Below are 15,665 nucleotides of genomic sequence, written 5' to 3'. Positions count from 1 at the left end.
AGTGTCCCAGTCCCTGCAGCTGAAAAACATCCCCACAGCATGATGCTGCCACCACCTTGCTTCACTGTAGGGATGGTGCCAGGTTTCCTCCAGACATAACGCTTGGCATTCAGGCTAAATAATTAGATCTTGGTTTCATTAGACCAGAGAATCTTGTTTCTCATGGTCTGAGAGGCTTTAGGTGCCTTTTGACAAATTCTAAGCAGGCTGTCATGTGCCTTTTACTGAGGAGTGGCTTCCATCTGGCCGCTCTACCATAAAAGCCTGATTGGTGGAGTGCTGCAGAGATGGTTGTCCTTCTGGTTCTCCCATCTCCACAGAGGAACTCTGGAGCTCTTTCAGAGTGACCATCGGGTTCTTGGTCACCTCCCTGACCAAGGCCCTGCTCAGTTTGGCCAGGCGGCCAGCTCTAGGAAGAGTCTAGGTGGTTCCAAACTTCTTCCATTTAAGAATGACGCAGGCCACTGTGTTCTTGGAGACCTTCAATGCTGCAGAAAGTTTTTGGTAACCTTCCCCAGATCTGTGCCTCGACACAATCCTTTCTCAGAGCTCTATGGACAATTCCTTCAACCTCATAGCTTGGTTTTTGCTCTGACATGCACTGTCAACTGTGGGACCTTATATAGACAGGTGTGTGCCTTTCCAAATCATGTCCAATCAATTGAATTTACCACAGGTGGACTCCAATCCAGTTGTAGAAACATCTCTAAGATGATCAATGGAAACAGGATATACCTGAGCTCAATTTCTAGTGTCATAGCAAAGGGTCTGAATACTTATTTTGAAAATAAAAACTATAATACCCCATAATGACAAAACGAAAACAGGTTTTTAGACATTTTGAAAATAAAAACTATAATATCTTATTTACATGTCTAAAAACCTGTTTTCGTTTTGTCATTATGGGGTATTGTGTGTATATTGATGAGGAGAATTTTTATTCAATTTAAATTGAATCAGTTTTAGAATAAGGCTGTAATGTTACAAAATGTGGAAAAAGTCAAGGGGTCTGAATACTTTCCTAATGCACTGTATCTGCTGGATATGTCCAAATGCATCTGTAAATCTGATTGGTTTGGAAATTAATCATGCAACATTGAAGCATTGAAAGGCTTTCATTTAAGAGACCCCCCCCCCCAATACCCAAATCCTATTTCTGCTTGGGTAGAGCTCAGTTAATCCTCATTGGAGTGAGACTGAAATCCGTGACCAGTAGTAGAGGACCAACCCTACTGAACTCTACTGAACTCTATTCATCACATGGAGAGCTCATCACAGTGTTAATCATTACAAAGCACAACACATCACACAACACATCAAACAACACAACACACAACACAACACACAACACATCAAACAACACAACACACATCACAACACAGATATGCAACACAGAAACACTGACTGTGATCACATAGAAGCAGAGGCCTCGACAGGGACAGACCTCTAGAATATTGGGATGTGCAGTATGTACCAGGAGGAGGACAGAGGCACAAACACAACTCGTCCCCAGGCAGCTAACGTGGCTTTGGGTTGGAGCTCAGTGGGAGCTGTGTGGACCGTGTGTGTGAAAGAGGACAGGTGAAAATGAAACATGTAGGATAGTGTGTGTGTGTGTGTATGTTATGTTCCCATAGAGCGTAATAATACATTATTATGATTATCATTATTATTGGATTATTAAGTGACTCATTTCTCTGATTGTGATATATAAAGGAAAAGATGAATTGGAAATCATTGAGGCATTATGCATATTAGGCAACAAAGGGGACAAAGTTCATTTGAATTACATTGGATATATCTTGAGAGAGGGTTGGAGTATTTTCCCTCGAAGACGAACACTAGCTTAATTGCCACAAGCCGAACGTGATTGATATCATAATACTACATAATACTTTTTTTTGTCTGTATGAGAGAGCAAGGGAGCATGTATACTATGTCCACGTCCTAAATGGCGCCCTATTCCTTACATAGTGCACTACTTTTGACCAGAGCACTATGGGTTCAAGTCCTGGTCAAAAGTAGTGCACTATACATGAAATAAGGTGCCATTTAGGACGCAAAGGAGGAGGCGAGGGAACAACCAATCCTAATAAGGAAAAGGTAGTAGTCCCTACAGACACACTGGGTCACTTTGACACACTGCACTGGGCCCAGCAGGATGTGACCTCACCACCAACACCCTGCCGACTGTAACCACGGTCCGTAACCACGGTCACCAGCATCAACATGGGCCACAGCCAGGGTGAAGTGTAGAGGTCACTACTACGTTGACCAGGGCAGCATTAGGCCACTGCTAGAACCCTTGGATTCCATAGATGGTATATTGCAAGACGTTTAATGCAGCACTCAATATCCAGTTCTATGTGAATTATATGCCAAATCAGTTCTATGTGAATTATATGCCAAATCAGTTCTATGTGAATTATATGCCAAATCAGTTCTATGTGAATTATATGCCAAATCAGATCTATGTGAATTATATGCCAAATCAGTTCTATGTGAATTATATGCCAAATCAGTTCTATGTGAATTACATGCCAAATCAGTTCTATGTGAATTATATGCCAAATCAGTTCTTTGTGAATTATATGCCAAATCAGTTCAATGTTCAAAAGAGGCCGAGGGCTCGCAACAGATCACAACAAACTTCCAGCTTTAAACTCAATTGATTCTTTAAAATCAAAGGCATGCAAATATATAAATATTTTTTTTACAGTGTCAATTCTGATAGGACTATTTGAGTGCTAAATGAAGTGATTGGATAATCACATTGAATTCTCAATGCTCTCCATTGCAAAGACCTTGAACCCCAGTCACAGACACACTGGTCAGTCAGGGTCGCTGTATTGAAAGTTAATAAAGATGGCAGGGTGCACGCTGAGCTTCTTTGTCCAGGACCACTGGCAGATAGGCTCACTGGTCAATCTGACACATTAAAGCTGCTGTGAGTGCATGGGGTCGTAAGTAGAGGGTAGAGGGCTGGGGTGGGTGCTATGATGGGGAACAGAGCTGAGACAACACAGGCCTCGCTGCCCTGATCAAAAGCCTTCATTATTGTCAAGCTGAAGAGATGAAACGGGCATTCTGTTGAGCACGCGGCTTCCTGGGGCATGGCTCTGATGTCGGGACCCAGTCAGAACACAACACACAGACACCAGCTGAGAGGGGGAGGGAAGGAGTGTGGAGGGGGGAGGAGAGAAAACTAGTGGAGAGGAGAGGAGAGGAGAGGAGAAGGGAGGAGAGGAGAGGAGAAGGGAGGAGAGAGGAGAGGAGAAGGGAGGAGAGAGGAGAGGAGAAGGGAGGAGAGGAGAAGGGAGAGGAGAGGAGGTGGAAGGGGTGGTGTATGGTTGGTTGTGGCTTGATAGGGGGGTTGAGAGGGATCTCTGATTGACTAACCCACAACTAATACCTTTTCATACTTGTCAGATTGCTTTAATCAGATAACATTAACTAACCTATTAGGGTCAATTCTGACCAGTAGCCCACTGCTACAACGTAATGGATTTCATAAATTACTCTCAACATGGGAAATTAAAAATATATATTTCAGTGGAGTAAAACTATTATATTAGTGGTAGACTGACCACCACTCTCAGAATGACTTTCCTTTATTAGGCTTTCACAGCGGACACGGCCCTTAATATTCATCGGGTGATTGGTTGAGGCTTCCTGGGTGCGTGACGTCATTCCGAGTCCTTACCAAAGCACACAACATGGTGGACAGTTTCGCTCACCTCGGATCTGAAACCAGTAGTAACAAGTCAACTTCAATGACTTTTAACTTAAAATGAAAAGACAAATCTAACATACCTCAGTAACATAGTCACAGAGGAGGGCTTGCAAGCATGCTGCTGGGTTTAAGTCATCTCATTTTCTTGTCAAACAACTCAACTTAGCTAGCGAATTGCTAATTGACAACGCTAGTTAACGCGTAAACTAGACTGCTTCTAGACTCAGGAGCTCATAGGGGGTTTCAGGAGGCAGCGGGTTAGAGGATTCCACCAGGGGCAAACAACAACTGGTTTCCAGAACTGAACCGACGGACACAGGGAAATGACATGTGGTATGTAAAGTTTATTTATACAGTATGTCCTTCGAAGCTGTGTGAATATATAGTCACTTCAACCTTAGATGACTTCACCAGACCAGTTGGTGGCACTATAGATGTCATTGGCACAAGTGGCCCCCATAGGATACTAGAGCAATAACTATTGACCAAGTGGACTGTGTCTCCTGCAAATTAATGTTCGATTTAAATTATGCAGACGAACAATGTGAAATATTGTGATTAGTATATCTGTATAATCACATATTGTTGCCCTATTATGTGGTCTGAACGTAGTGAAAAGTGGTTTTCTGCCGCTTTCACAATCAGCGTATTACAGCTGTGAGAGTGTATTGAAGTATTTTGGAATGCTAGAGATTTAAATCAACATGGCAATGCTTTCACTGATCGCACATAAAGAAAGATAGTTCCTACCGTTATAGAGGGCTTGCTTCGTTATCCAACTGATCTGGTGTCCTTTCTGTCAATCTGTGAACCCTGTTCATTGCCACTCGCAGCTATATTAACAAAATGCATTTGCTATAACATTATCCTAATTCAGTGCCACTCCATGGCATGATTTCATTTGTGATTGTAACTAATACATGACTAATTAACACTAAACTGGGCAAAGATAATATTTATTTTCCATAATTGCATTACACTTAGCTCGTTAGTACATTTCATATCCGCTTTGCTGTGTAGGATTTCACAGGCATCCAAACGCTGGGCCAACCATTTCCAGAACCACTTTGATTAAAACACCTTGGCTATGCCTAACTGCTCATTAGGGGCACAAGTGGAATAAGATATATATATGAGAGAGAGAGAGTATTTTACAAATACACTTGAAACCGGTGACACTTCACCCAAACCCACTCACATCATATACTACCGTTTGTTTGCATCCCAAATGACACCCTATTCCCTATATAGTGCACTACTTTTGACCAGTGACCTATGGGACACCCTATGTGCCCTGGTCAAAAGTAGTGCACTATATAGGGAATAGGGTGTCATTTGGGACGCACATTGGGATGTGTCCTATGTCATGTGCAGTCCCAGCAACAGATGTCAGTTAAATTGAACAGGTTTGTTCTCACACCTTATGTAGTTCCAGTGGCAAAGAGGGGAAAAACACTGGAGTGTGCCAGAGTTTCACTTTGTATGAAATTTTAATCAAACACCAAATGAGACATTTGTTTATTAGCCGTCCATTCAGCCGGCTGTGGATAGCTTGAACACCACAGCAAGGGACAGACCACTTGACTGACAGTTTAAAACGCTCTCCTGACTACGTACAAACATCTGTGACATCATGACGCTGACACCATGTACAGTAGACATGACATACAGCCACAGCCGTAAAACAGAGTGTTCAAGTCAAGTGTTACCCAGACCTCCAGACCCAGCCCACACAACACAACCACCCGGCCTCCCCCAGCTCCTCACCTCCTTGGAGGGGACTCGTGAGCCCTTCCTCCTAGTCCACCAGGTCTCCACCATGGCGATGACACAGGAGAGCACCACTCCGGCCGCTAGCACGCAGAACACGCCGGCGAAGCTGTGGATGTCCAGGGCGCTGCTGCGGTGTTTGGTGTGCACCGCTGAGTACAGGTCACACGGGCTGTCCCGGGGCCACCACTTCAGTTTCAGGATGTCCATGTCCCCGTTCTGCTGCAGCTCCAGGATCCTGAAATACACACACACACGGACACGGACACACACAAGCACGCGCACACGCACACACACACACACACTAATTGAGGACAGATCTTTGGTATTGTCTGTAGGTGTATACAGGAACAGGAAATCACATTCAGATTGGACCGCATCACATTTTCTTCAGGTTGTAGTAAGTAGCTTAGAGCCATATACAGCCGCTAGTGAAAGTCTACACACCCCTTTCGCTGTGTTAAATCTCAAAAGGAAATAAATTACTGATCTACACAACCTACTCAACATTTTCAAAGTGAAAGACAAATTATAGAAAATGTTCCAAGTTAAACATGAATAAAAAATATTAAAAAAGATGATGTCTCGATTGCATACATCTTTAAACCCCAGAGTTCCTTCTTGGTGGAAGCACATTTGGCAGCCATTACATCTGTGAGTCATTTTGAAGAAGCTTCTACCAACTCTTAGAGCAACATATATCCAATGTTTTTGTCAAAATTGCCATTTGTTTTTGTCATTGATGGACATTTCACGAGGCACTGTATATATACGGCTAAACTAAAAGATGGTTGTTTTTATTCAAAGGAATCCACTGAGCATGATTCGTGTCGTTCACATTCCATGATGATCTGACGGTTGAATCTTAATTACGTTTCCTTGATTCCTTGCATCCTTCTCTAAACGCATTAGAAGAGGTCAGAGGAGGGGAAAAAAAACAGGAGGAGAGGACATGAGGAATAAAAAAAATACAATTGAGATCCAACCCTGATTCTCTGCAGTTGTGTGAATGGTCCTCCAACACTAGAGGGCGATATTGGCCAGATAACGGTGCCACAGAGTGACAGCTGTATTAGCCTGTCAAAGTAATTCTAAGAAATATGAACATGTTTTGTAGCAGAGTGTAAGTACTTTGCTGTAATTATATTATGCTGTCCAGATAAAGGAAATTATTTATCACATCCACTAAAAAACAGTAAAGGTTAACTGGTGGCCTCTTACATCACGTGTTAAACTCATCTTTCACGGGTTTTTACTCCTCCCTTGTACCTGATTGATGAATTAAGGTCACTAATTAGTAAGGAAATCCCCTCACCTGGTTGTCTAGGGCTTAATTGAAAGGAAAAAAACAAAAACATGCAGACACTCGGTTCTCTGTGGAATGAGTTTGACAACCCTGATTTACGGTGTTGTATTTCAGAGGTTTGATTTGCGGTGTTGCAGGAAACAAAATTAACTGCAAACACACATGCACACACACGTACCCACACAAGTGACTTGAATGACAATGCTTATCTTTGACTGTGCCCCTACTAAGTACAGCATGTAAAAATGCTCCCTATCTATCTAAAATGCAAATGTATTGAAACAGTAGTTTACATAATTGGCAAATGAATAATGTCACAGAGGAGCATGTTTTATTTCAATAACATAAACACTACCGTTAAAAAGTTTGGGGTCACTTAGAAATGTCCTTGTTTTTGAAAGAAAAGCACATTTTTTGTCAACTAAAATAACAGGGGCGGCAGGTAGCCTAGTGGTTAGAGCATTGGACTTGTAACCCGAAAATTTGCAAGATCGAATCCCTGAGCTGACAAGGTAAATATCTGTCGTTCCACATCTGAACACGGCAGTTAACCCACTGTTCCTAGGCCATCATTGAAAATAAGAATTTATTCTTAACTGACTTGCCTAGTTAAATAAAGGTAAAAACATCAAATTGATCAGAAATACAGCATAGACATTGTTAATGTTGTAAATGACTATTGTAGCGGGAAACAGCTGAATTTTTATGGAATATCTACTTAGCCATACAGAGGCCCATTATCAGCAACCATCACTCCTGTGTTCCAATGACACGTTGTGTTAGCTAATCCAAGTTTATCATTTGAAAAGGCTAATTGATTGTTAGAAAACCCTTTTGCAATTATGTTAGCACAGCTGAAAACTGTTGTTCTGATTAATTAAAGAAGCAATAAAACTGGCCTTCTTTAGAATAGCTGAGTATTGTCACGCCCTGACCAAAAGAGAGCCTTTTCTATTCTCTATTTTGGTTAGGTCGGGTGTGACTAGGGGGGGAGGGGGTGTTCCTATCTAGGTGTTTTTGTTTTTCTATATTGGCCTGGTATGGTTCCCAATCAGAGGCAGCTGTTTTTCGTTGTCTCTGATTGGGGATCATATTTAGGCAGCCTTTTCCCACTGGCTTTTTGAGGGATCTTGTTTTTGTGTAGTGTCTGTGAGCACTGCATTTGTTTCACGTTTCGTTACTCTTTATTGTTTTTTTTGTGAGTTTCATCTAATAAACATGTGGAACTCTACGCACGCTGCACCTTGGTCCATTTATTCCAACAATCATGACAAGTATCTGGAGCATCAGCATTCGTGGGTTCGATTACAGGCTCAAAATGGCCAGAAACAAGGACCTTTCTTCTAAAATTCGTGCTAACATAATTGCAAAAGGATTTTCTAATGATCAGTTAGCCTTTTAAAATGATAAACTTGGATTAGCTAACACAACGTGCCATTGGAACACAGGAGTGATGGTTGCTGATAATCGGCCTCTGTACGCCTATGTAGATACACCATAAAAAATCAGCCACTTCCAGCTAAAATAGTTATTTACCACATCAACAATGTCTACACTGTATTTCTGATCAATTTGATGTTATTTTAATGGACAACAACTGTGCTTTTCTTTCAAAAACAAGGACATTTCTAAGTGACCCCAAACTTTTGAACGGTAGTGTAATTTTCTATTATAGACACTATTTTATCCTCTCGACTTAGAACAGATAGCAGACATGGCCAGATGGGCTACAAGGACGGAATAAAGCCTTTGAGAGAGAGTTGCGTTTAGGAGAAATGTAAGGTCTGATCTGGGATCACTGTTGGGAGACTAAGGTCTGATCTGGGATCACTGTTGGGAGACTAAGGTCTGATCTGGGATCACTGTTGGGAGACTAAGGTCTGATCTGGGATCACTGTTGGGAGACTATGGTCTGATCTGGGATTACTGTTGGGAGACTAAGGTCTGATCTGGGATTACTGTTGGGAGACTAAGGTCTGATCTGGGATTACTGTTAGGAGACTAAGGTCTGATCTGGGATTACTGTTAGGAGACTAAGGTCTGATCTGGGATCACTGTTGGGAGACTAAGGTCTGATCTGGGATTACTGTTGGGAGACAATGGTCTGATCTGGGATTACTGTTGGGAGACTAAGGTCTGATCTGGGATGACTGTTGGGAGACAATGGTCTGATCTGGGATGACTGTTGGGAGACTAAAGTCTGATCTGGGATTACTGTTGGGAGACTAAGGTTTGATCTGGGATTACTGTTGGGAGACTAAAGTCTGATCTGGGATTACTGTTGGGAGACAATGGTCTGATCTGGGATGACTGTTGGGAGACTAAAGTCTGATCTGGGATTACTGTTGGGAGACTAAGGTCTGATCTGGGATTACTGTTGGGAGACTAAGGTCTGATCTGGGATTACTGTTGGGAGACTAAGGTCTGATCTGGGATTACTGTTGGGAGACTAAGGTCTGATCTGGGATTACTGTTGGGAGACTAAGGTCTGATCTGGGATTACTGTTGGGAGACTAAGGTCTAATCTGGGATCACTGTTGGGAGACTAAGGTATCTAATTCAGATAAACCACGCATAACAGATCACTCAAAGTTGGCTCAAATGGAATCAAAAATAGGAAATCATGTGAGTGAAACAACCAATCAGAAACAGAGACAACGTTGGAAGAAATGTAATGATGATTCATCAGAGTCAGTCTCGATGGAGATTTGAGCTCGATGATTGATACTGTAGTTGTTTCGCCTCCAACAAAGACAAGCCCGAAAAGGATACAACGAAAGGAGTTATTGCACTCAATCTGATGGAATGGAATGAGGGAGATACCTCAGCTATCAACATGCAGGAAGTCATCCAAGTGGTTGAGATTTTTCAAGGCGTTTGTTTGTCAACATTTCAGAAAACTTTGTCTTTTATATTTTCCTTACAGTTTTGATTTTTAACCCAACCTCCAATCCACCGACGCGCGCACACACACACACACACACACACACACACACACACACACACACACACACACACACACACACACACACACACACACACACACACACACACACACACACACACACACACACACACACACACACACACACACACACACACGAGGGATACATTTTTATAGCTAATAAAAAAAACAACTGAAAAAAGTGACTATACTTTGGGGTAAATAAAAGACTTGAGATTGTGGCCAAAACTCATCAACGAAAAAATTGTAATTTATCAATGTCACACAGCTGACCTGAAAGCATAGTCATTTATCAATGTCACACAGCTGACCTGAAAGCATAGTCGTTTATCAATGTTACACAGCTGACCTGAAAGCATAGTCATTTATCAATGTCACACAGCTGACCTGAAAGCATAGTCATTTATCAATGTAACACAGCTGACCTGAAAGCATAGTCGTTTATCACTGTAACACAGCTGACCTGAAAGCATAGTCGTTTATCACTGTAACACAGCTGCCCTGAAAGCATAGTCATTTATCACTGTAACACAGCTGCCCTGAAAGCATAGTCATTTATCACTGTAACACAGCTGACCTGAAAGCATAGTCATTTATCACTGCCCTCATGCACTAATTGGAATCTCAGTGCTCTGCCTAGTCTCACGCCTTTATGTGTAAGATCAGATGTTTACCATTGACATGTCCATTAGAAAGATCCTCTGCTTTGACCAGCCAGGGGATATGCTGCTGAGCCTCCTAGGTGACATGATGATGATTGTGGTTTTCTAGCTCTGGTCCAGGGCGTTAGTGCACGTTCCTCCAATGGATATGTTGTGCACTAATGCCCTGGACCAGAGCTAGCGATACTTTACAGCAATAGGATAAGCTTATATTATTGCTGCCTATTCATGGATATTGGAAAGAGAGATTTGGAGACTAATCCCGCTGCAAGTATCGTGAGTAATATGATCAAAATTCAGCATGTTTTATTACTGTGGAAATGTTGCTTCTTGTATTGCAATATTTTGATCAAGAACAGATATCGCATCAAGTTACTCATGTAGCAAAACACGGAGTAAGACATGGTCCCTTTCACATTACAGATCATTCATCTAATCACAGCTACCACTGAGCTCAGTCTTCTATGCATTCAAAGCCAGTCTAGTCTACTCACAGCACACTGTGATGTCCAAACAGTCAGTCTTTTTTCTTCTTTCGGACACCATTTGTGTTTCATTTGAGCCATGAGTCAACACAGGCAATACAAAAGAGGAGTCCCCCTCCTCCTCCCCCCTCCACACCCCAATTATACTGTCTCCATGTGCCTTTTTCCTTCCCTCAGTTCTTCTTCTGAAATAAAAATCCATTTGATGCTGTTGGGCCTGTGATAACTAATCATTTGGAAAAGGAGAGAGATTACGCAGCCTGGGTACAGGCCCGACTTTACAAATCCACCATTTTGTATTCTCACTTTAATAGCCAATAGTGTCTATTGATCACCCTCTGTCTCGAGAGGCTAGCAACAGCAGCCGTGGGACAGAAGATCATTGGTGGTGAACGGTATATAAGGGCGCCAGACAACCTTTATGACCTTGACAATCTGAACAGCTGCTGCTCAAACAAATTAACACCCTGTGTTCTTAATGAATTATAACTCTGAAGGGTCTCTGCTCATTGAGACCAATGGGCCTTGAATTTATTAACAACCACAGAGGAATGACAGAGGAATAAAAGGACTGAGGGATGGAAGGACTGAGGGATGGAAGGACTGAGGGATGGAGGGACAGAGGAATGGAGGGACAGAGGAATGAAATGACAGAGGAATGGAAGGACTGAGGGATGGAGGGACAGAGGAATGGAGGGACAGAGGAATGAAATGACAGAGGAATGAAAGGACTGGGGAATGGAGGGACTGAGGGATGGAGGGACAGAGGAATGGAGGGACTGGGGGATGGAAGGACTGGGGGATGGAGGGACAGAGGAATGGAGGGACAGAGGGATGGAAGGACCTAGGGATGGAGAGATGGAGGGATGGAGAAATGGAGGGATGGAGGGATGGAGAGATGGAGGGATGGAGAGATGGAGGATGGAGGGATGGAGAGATTGAGGGATGGAGGGACAGAGGAATGGAGGGACAGAGGGATGGAGGGATGGAAGGATGGAGGGATGATGGGCCTACAGTTCCCCGGGCCCTGTGCAGTGATGACAGGTGTTATCACCCAACAGATGAGCTCCAACTGGGGCTATAGAAATGTCACCTCCAAGGATAGGATGGCTTGTCTGGGCCGGTACATACTGTAAATAATTAAAGCATTGCCACTCTCAACCTCCGTATCACTGTTGTGACTGGGTCAGGAACTGGGTCTGGGTCAGGAACTGGGTCAGGTCAGGGACTGGGTCAGGGACTGTGTGTGTGTGTGTGTGCGTACAGTAGGTTGGTGTTTTCCTCTTACAGGTTCTCCATGGCATGGGCCATATATTTTTTGGTATTTTATTAGGATCCCCATTAGCTGTTGCAAAAGCAGAAGCTAATCTTCCTGGGGTCCACACAAAACAGCTCAATAACAGCTCAAGGACATATATTTTTTAAAGGCATAGATAACTCTGAATAGTCACCTAGCTCTGGTCCATAACACACAGATAACTCTGAAAAGTTACCTAGCTCTGGTCCATAACCCATAAAGTATATAACTATGAATAGTCACCTAGCTCTGGTCCATAACCCAGACAGTATATAACTCTGAAAAGTTACCTAGCTCTGGTCCATAACCCATAAAGTATATAACTCTGAATAGTCACCTAGCTCTGGTCCATAACCCATACAGTATATAACTCTGAAAAGTTACCTAGCTCTGGTCCATAACCCATACAGTATATAACTCTGAATAGTCACCTATCTCTGGTCCATAACCCATACAGTATATAACTCTGAATAGTCACCTAGCTATGGTCCATAACCCATAAAGTATATAACTCTGAAAAGTTACCTAGCTCTGGTCCATAACCCACAGACAACTCTGAATAGTCACCTATCTCTGGTCCATAACCCTTACAGTATATAACTCTGAACAGTCACCTAGCTATGGTCCATAACCCATACAGTATATAACTCTGAACAGTCACCTAGCTATGGTCCATAACCCATTGTAATGACCTAATCATTCTCACTCATGCCCTCTGGTGACAACACACACACACACACACACACACACACACACACACACACACACACACACACACACACACACACACACACACACACACACACACACACACACACACACACACACACACACACACACACACACTTCATGACATCAAGGCCTTGCCAAGGAGTTCCGTGTTATTAGGGAAAAAGCTCTCATACATCACCTGTTCCAGGAAAATAATCTAATGTCACAGCATGTAATGTATGCAGTCTATTGTTGGGGGTGGTGGGATGTAAATGTGTTTGTTGCTCCCCCAGTCAGCCAGTTCAGTCTGTATGTCTTTACTAGCCAGCCTATCTGCCTCCTGGGCTCTGCATGGCCATTAGTGAGGACTGCTGGAGCTGTTGCCATGGCAACCGACTGCAGCAGAAATAATCACATGTTATTAGATGGCTCTGACAGTGGCAGACAAACTACCCTACTTGATAAGACTAAAGGGAGGACAAGATAAAAAAAAAAGGGGGAAAAAAGGAATAAAATCAACAACAAAAAATCCTGTTTGATGCAAACAAATAATAACGTCTGAGAGCCAGATAAAACAACTCATTTAGAGATGCTACATTTCAGTTGAACACAACAGCACATAAAACACACAGTGTTGTATGTGTACCCACACATGTAGCACTCACGTACATGTTCATGTACACGTATTAGCGTGCACACATACACACACACACACACACACACACACACACACACACACACACACACACACACACACACACACACACACACACACACACACACACACACACACACACACACACACACACACACACACACACACACACACACACACACATTGATAAATCCGGGGTCTAGTGTCATATTCACAGGCAAATTGCTTCATTACATACTCATGGACTCCACACCCCAGACATCCTCTAGACGTCCCTAAGGGGCGATGTTACCGGGCACCAGAATGTTACCGGGCACCAGGATGTTACCGGGCACCAGAATGTTACCGGGCACCAGGGTGTTACCGGGCACCAGGGTGTTACCGTGCACCAGGGTGTTACCGTGCACCAGGGTGTTACAGGGCACCAGGGTGTTACAGGGCACCAGGGTGTTACCGTGCACCAGGGTGTTACAGGGCACCAGGGTGTTACAGGGCACCAGGGTGTTACAGGGCACCAGGGTGTTACAGGGCACCAGGGTGTTACAGGGCACCAGGGTGTTACAGGGCACCAGGGTGTTACCGTGCACCAGGGTGTTACCGTGCACCAGGGTGTTACAGGGAACCAGGGTGTTACAGGGCACCAGGGTGTTACAGGGCACCAGGGTGTTACAGGGCACCAGGGTGTTACCGTGCACCAGGGTGTTACCGTGCACCAGGGTGTTACAGGGCACCAGGGTGTTACCGTGCACCAGGGTGTTGCCGTGCACCAGGGTGTTACAGGGCACCAGAATGTTACTGTGCACCAGGGTGTTACCGTGCACCAGGGTGATACAGGGCACCAGGGTGTTACCGTGCACCAGGGTGTTACAGGGCACCAGGGTGTTACCGTGCACCAGGGTGTTACCGTGCACCAGGGTGTTACAGGGCACCAGAATGTTACTGTGCACCAGGGTGTTACCGTGCACCAGGGTGATACAGGGCACCAGGGTGTTACCGTGCACCAGGGTGTTACAGGGCACCAGAATGTTACCGGGCACCAGGGTGTTACAGGGCACCAGAATGTTACCGGGCACCAGGGTGTTACCGTGCACCAGGGTGTTACCGTGCACCAGGGTGTTACCGTGCACCAGGGTGTTACAGGGCACCAGGGTGTTACAGGGCACCAGGGTGTTACAGGGCACCAGGGTGTTACCGTGCACCAGGGTGTTACCGTGCACCAGGGTGTTACCGTGCACCAGAATGTTACCGGGCACCAGGGTGTTACCGGGCACCAGGGTGTTACCGTGCACCAGGGTGTTACCGTGCACCAGGGTGTTACAGGGCACCAGGGTGTTACCGTGCACCAGGGTGTTACCGTGCACCAGGGTGTTACCGTGCACCAGGGTGTTACAGGGCACCAGGGTGTTACCGTGCACCAGGGTGTTACCGTGCACCAGGGTGTTACCGTGCACCAGGGTGTTGCCAGGCACCAGAATGTTACTGTGCACCAGGGTGTTACCAGGCACCAGGGTGTTACCGGGCACCAGAATGTTACCAGGCACCAGGGTGTTACAGGGCACCAGGGTGTTACCAGGCACCAGAATGTTACTGTGCACCAGGGTGTTACCAGGCACCAGGGTGTTACCGGGCACCAGAATGTTACCAGGCACCAGGGTGTTACAGGGCACCAGGGTGTTACCGTGCACCAGGGTGTTACAGGGCACCAGGGTGTTAACGGGCACCAGAATGTTACCAGGCACCAGGGTGTTAACGGGCACCAGAATGTTACCAGGTACCAGGATGTTACCGGGCACCAGAATGTTACCGGGCACCAGAATGTTACCGGGCACCAGGATGTTACCGGGCACCAGAATGTTACCAGGCACCAGGATGTTACCGGGCACCAGAATGTTACCGGGCACCAGGGTGTTATCTACTTCCAGCGCCGACAGAGATGGCCGCCTCGCTTCTCGTTCCTAGGAAACTATGCAGTATTTAGTTTTTTTACGTGTTATTTCTTACATTGGTACCCCAGGTAATCTTAGGTTTCATTACATACAGTCGGGAGGAACTACTGAATATAAGAGCAACGTCAACTCACC

The 15,665-nt window shown here is 44.6% G+C and overlaps 1 protein-coding gene across 2 annotated transcripts in view; it reads right to left on the bottom strand.

Annotated features, from left to right (window-relative positions):
• The window catches only part of LOC139577243 (glutamate receptor ionotropic, delta-2), a 662,466-nt gene that overhangs the window by 3,916 nt on the left and 642,885 nt on the right, over positions 1-15,665 (bottom strand). For both annotated transcript variants that reach the window (XR_011675240.1, XM_071404217.1), the window contains exon 15: positions 5,501-5,741. Coding sequence is in view for 1 of the 2 variants with exons in the window: in XM_071404217.1 (XP_071260318.1) it covers positions 5,501-5,741 (241 nt within the window). In the remaining variant the exon portion in view is untranslated. The remainder of the gene's footprint in view (positions 1-5,500; positions 5,742-15,665) is intronic.

Source organism: Salvelinus alpinus, chromosome 5 (genome assembly GCF_045679555.1).
Source record: "Salvelinus alpinus chromosome 5, SLU_Salpinus.1, whole genome shotgun sequence".
NCBI lineage: Eukaryota > Metazoa > Chordata > Actinopteri > Salmoniformes > Salmonidae > Salvelinus > Salvelinus alpinus.
Note: the sequence above shows the minus strand (reverse complement) of the source record. Positions and strands in the feature narration are given on the sequence as shown.